The following is a 5,131-nucleotide window of genomic DNA, read 5'->3' on the forward strand; positions in this document are numbered from 1 at the left end:
GTTAAGATAATTCTGTCCTTTCAGGCATTTCTCTTCTCATCGGCAGCGACAGATGAATCCAAACTGTTTATCTTCTGTAACGCGATGTGATTGAGTTTATTTGCGTCACACTGCATCTCACCATGTGAAAACAGCTTACTGTGCAGCCCTGATTTAATATCTGTGACATAAAGTGATGTTTGTGTTATGAAGTAACACATTTTCAGTAATCACTACTGTAGTGTTCATGTTTCTATTGGTTGTGTAATTTTTGCCGAAACTACTTTGAAGTCTTTGCTGTAACTTCAGTGTCAGCTGATCTCTCAGTACGGCTGATCGATGATTGCCAATGTGGACTTTTTGAGAAATAACAGCTTATAGAATAAGAATCTTTCAGACATGGGCTTCTTGTTGAATATATTGATCAGTTCTGTTTTTTTCAATGATTTAGAGTTGGAAAAAAGTGTTTAAGAGTTATATTTTATTTATATATTGACTTATCTATTTATTACTTTGAATTTGATGTCTTAATTGTTTTGTCTAATTATCGATTACTTTGACTTCTGTTAAGTTATTCTACTTTGTCATATTTCTAATTATCTGCACTATAATCTTCCTGTCACAGACTTTTTGTAGCTTTCATGAATTTTGTGAACCTGTAATGAAAATGATTTGATCGTTTTATTCAATACCTCAGTTCAATTAGTGGATTGTGAATGCTCTAAGAATGCTCTGTTGTCATCCTGCTGACTAGTATATTGACAGATATTGTATATGACGCGCTAAATAGTGTCACTGTTCAAATCAATGTAACTGTAATACATGAATGTCTCTATTTTTTTGTGTGTGAATAAGTATTTCTCAAAAGATGAAGAAATCAGCCACTTAAACTAAAGCTTGTTAGTAAACATCAGACATGAAGAAACAATAAATTAGCTTGAAGATGACTTAAAACTCATCAAAAGTTAGCCTGTAGACGGGGTTCACAAAACTGACGAAGTTCTGGGTTCATGTTACTTCCATACACTTATTTAATATATCTTCAAATTTACACAGTAAAACGTATTCTTTCTTAAGTGTATGAAATATTTTCAGTCTAGAGGTCTTGGTGCCACAGTTTTAAATTTTTAGCTAAATGAAATCAAGTAAACATGCACTGGTGAAGTTCTGTAATAATCTTGAAAAAGAGGTGAATGTTCCTCAGTGAACTGGATTCTTTAAATGTTCACATTTAAAGTTCTTTAAATGAATCCACTGGTCTTTACGAAAGTTTCTTGAAGACGTTCCAGAACTGAAGAAGCCTCTTGGATGAGAGGTGAAACGTTTTCAAGAAACTCTTAAAGTCCAGTGGATTGATTTAACTTTGAATAACAACAACCTGGATGAATGAGAACCTACAGGCATATTTTCCCATTCTTCTGCCGCCCCTTGAACGCCTCACTTCCACCGTGACGTCAGGGGAGGGACGGCGCTAGCTTTAGCATTACTTTATGACTGTATGGAGGATCGTGGCCGTGGCGCGTCTGTCTTGATCGTACCGGACCCTGACCAGGATGTCTTCGGCTGAATACCTGAGAGAGTTCGTCAACCAGCGGCTAACTGCCGCCGCCGACGAGATATTCAGATTTTTTAACACAACTGTCGTCCGTTATGAAGAAGAAATCGACCGTCAGCGCAGATTGTTGGACATTTGCTGGAAACCCGAGCTCAGATTACACAGGATCGGTGAGGATAATCCGACTACAAACAAACTGCAAACTACGGAGTCCTGGTGTGGCCAGAAACAGAAATATGTTAGAGTAGAAGCAGCATAGAAATGCCATTTGGAATCAGACAGCAGAAACACCAACAAGAGTCATCTGGAGATGACGTCACAGCCTCCAGACTCTTACAGCAGGTCTGCCGGTGTGCGACATGGCCTACAGGGATGTAGGATGTAGTGTAGGTTACATGTTAGGGACAAGATGAGCAGCCTTCTGGTACATTGGGACTACATTTACAGGGAAAGCTTAAAAATAGTATTAAAAACCTAATTTACAGACTACTACAGTGCTGAATAATTTGTGTGAAGGCAGAAAACTTCACATTTTACCCCCTGAGGCGTCTTTTGATGGTTTGGAAATTATTTTAGTTTGATTTTAAGATCTTCACTTTTGTCTTTAATGAAATTCAATTTCATTTATCTCATATGAGTAGTCAGTTTAAAGTCATTATCTCAAACCTGCTAACAGCCCACATGTAGAGGTTTGCATATGGGGATCAGAAAAGTGAGAGAACGAAGGAGGCTGAGAGCACTCCTGCATCAAACCAGCTCAGTCTCCTTTTCTTCTCCTGTTCTTCCAGAGCCCCCCCCACCAGAACCTGGCTGTGAGGAGGAGACATTTCAGGCTGACCAGCAGCTCTACAACCAGGAGACGAGTTCCAGCCCGGATCCAGAGCCTCCACAGATAAAAGAAGAGGAGGAGGAATTCTGCACCGATCAAGATGGACTGCTGGTACTGAAGGTGGAGCCCGACACCTTTGCTGTGTCTTCAGTTTACAATGAAAGCGACTGCAGTTTGGACCAAGACGATCCAGAACCTCTGCAGATTAAAGAGGAAGAGGAGGAACCGTGCACCAGTCAGGAGGTAGAGCAGCTGGAACTGAAACAGGAGACTGATTCCTTTATTTTATCTTCAATCTACGAGGACAGCGAACCTGAACCTGTCCCCCAGCTCCCCCTCGACAACTCTGATGTCGAGGGGGATGAAGAGCAAAGACCGGAGGAGGAATGTCAGGAAGGTGCTTATGAACTCACACCTCTCATCAATAAAAAGTCCGTCCAGTGTGAGATATGTGGCAAAGCTTTCAGGTACAAGTCCAAACTGAAGACACACCTGAGAATTCATACAGGTGAGAGGCCGTATTCATGTGACACCTGCGGTAAAAGATTCAGCCAGTCGTCGATTTTAAACGCCCACATTCGAATCCACACGGGGGAGAAACCGTATTCTTGCAAAATATGTGGAGAAGACTTCAGATTTAGCAGCGGTCTGACGGTCCACATGAGAACGCACACGGGTGAGAAACCGTATCCCTGCGACATCTGCGGGAAAAGATTCAGCCAGGCGTCAGACCTGAAAAATCACCTAAACATTCACACAGATGAGAGACAGTATTCCTGCGACATCTGCGGAAAAACTTTCAGTCATTCCAAGGTTCTGACCTCCCACATCAGGATCCACACAGGGGAGAAGCCGTATTCCTGTCAGACCTGTGGGGAAGAGTTCACGTTCAGCAACGCCTTGAAAGTCCACGTGAGGCGATCCCACACGGGCGAGAAGCCGTACGCCTGTAACACCTGCGACAAAAGATTCGTGGACATGTCAAAGCTGAAAGTCCACATCAGAACCCACACGGGTGAGAAACCGTACGCGTGCAAGATCTGCGGGAAGATGTTCATCGAAATGTCGAGACTGAAAGTTCACACCAAGACCCACACGGGGGAGAAGCCGTTCCTGTGCAAGATCTGCGGGAAAAGTTTCATTGAAATGTCGAAGTTGAGAGTCCACATGAGAATCCACACGGGTGAGAGGCCGTTCACCTGCAAGACCTGCGGCAAAGACTTCAGGTTTAGTGGAGACTTAACGGTTCACATGAGGAGAGCCCACACCGGCGAGCGGCCGTACCTCTGCAAGATCTGTGGGAAAACCTACTTTGACTCGTCGCATCTGGCACGACACATGAGAACGCACACGGACAAGTAGCATCGGATTTGGAGACGTGGTTTGCTGTTGAGTTTGGGCGTCTGCGCAGGTGCATGCATCAAATATCAGCTGCGTGTTCTGAAGCGACGCTGCAGTCACTTCAGTAAAAGTGTTAATGAACGATACCAGAATTGTTTTTGCAGGACGTGGTTCCCTCTTTGCAAACACACACAACATGTGATCTTCCGTCTGTCTGAATGGGGCCCCTGGGATCCAAACACACCAGACTGATATAAAGCGGGCCTCTATCCTTGTACTTGAACGCACCACTATAATTATCCACAACTTTGTGGTTCCTATGGCGGGCATCAGGTTACACACAGATGTTGTGGTGGGATCATGAACTCGGTCTCATGGTGCCTCCAGAGTGACAAAACGAAGAGCTTTGATTCCCAAACAAACGCATCATTTACAGAACCCCCAGTTGACCCTAGCGTATGAAAACAAACATTTACAAAACAAATGTATTAGAATATAAACATACGCATACAAGTAATGATGGCAAACAAGTCGGTTCTTAGATTAAAGTCAGAATTCTGACTTTTATCTCACAACATAGACCTTGTTTTCCTCCAGTAGTGACATGAAATATTTGAAATATAAAATCGCGAAATTGTCATTACAATATAAAGATGATTTGTTGTGACGGAGGGGGCAAGCAAACACACATTAGTGTATGTATGCATGCGTTTGAATCATTAGCTAGAGTGTGCATTCTTAATTTCCCTTCGGGGATCAAACCAGTATATAAAATTAAAATTAAAAAATTCAAAAAAATTAAAATTAATTTTAAAAAATTAGTTCTGTCGATTAAAATTATTGTGATAGTCACAACCGGAAGTTATTGACAGTCTAACAACGTCTAACTTTATCTAAATGTTTTTGTAGTTACCCACTATGTCCACAAGAGGGGATCGCGACTACAGATCATTCACGACCGTAGAATAATTATTGACACGTCTTCCGAAATAACTTTGTTGTGTAGTTTTCCACGGAATAGTTTAACAGATTTAACAGATTAACAGTTTTTCTTGTACTTTCTTTCTTTTAAAGCTTTATTTGTCTTTGTGTTTTTGTGTTGTTTTTGGTTTTTGAGTTCACCTCAGTAGTCACATCCTTTAATTATTGGTTTCACTTATTCAACAATCAAGAATGTTGCACGTTGAATTATAATTCTCCATTTCCATCGAACCGAATGCGTCCCAGTCACTCCAATTTTGAAGGAAATATTTTAATTCGTTTCTTTCATCTTAACAAAATGTTGCCTTCTATCAAGTAAAATAAAAAATATTCGATTTGTTAGGATATTTAAAGTAACAAAAAATTATCTTCTGACGCTTTATTTTGAAATTTGCATCCAGACGCATCGGTATCGTGTTACACCTGCGATCAAATGAAAATGAATC

At 41.2% G+C, this 5,131-nt stretch overlaps 1 protein-coding gene across 1 annotated transcript; it reads left to right on the plus strand.

The window, feature by feature from the left end:
* Window positions 1–1,455: 1,455 nt before the first annotated feature.
* Window positions 1,456–4,793, plus strand: LOC137592110 (zinc finger protein ZFP2-like). The gene is made up of 2 exons (XM_068310021.1): window positions 1,456–1,704; window positions 2,323–4,793. The coding sequence occupies exons 1-2, from the start codon at window positions 1,533–1,535 to the stop codon at window positions 3,723–3,725; spliced, it is 1,575 nt and encodes a 524-aa protein (XP_068166122.1). The 5' UTR covers window positions 1,456–1,532; the 3' UTR covers window positions 3,726–4,793.
* The last annotated feature ends 338 nt before the right edge of the window (window positions 4,794–5,131 follow it).

Source organism: Antennarius striatus, chromosome 3 (assembly GCF_040054535.1).
Source record: "Antennarius striatus isolate MH-2024 chromosome 3, ASM4005453v1, whole genome shotgun sequence".
Classification (NCBI taxonomy): domain Eukaryota; kingdom Metazoa; phylum Chordata; class Actinopteri; order Lophiiformes; family Antennariidae; genus Antennarius; species Antennarius striatus.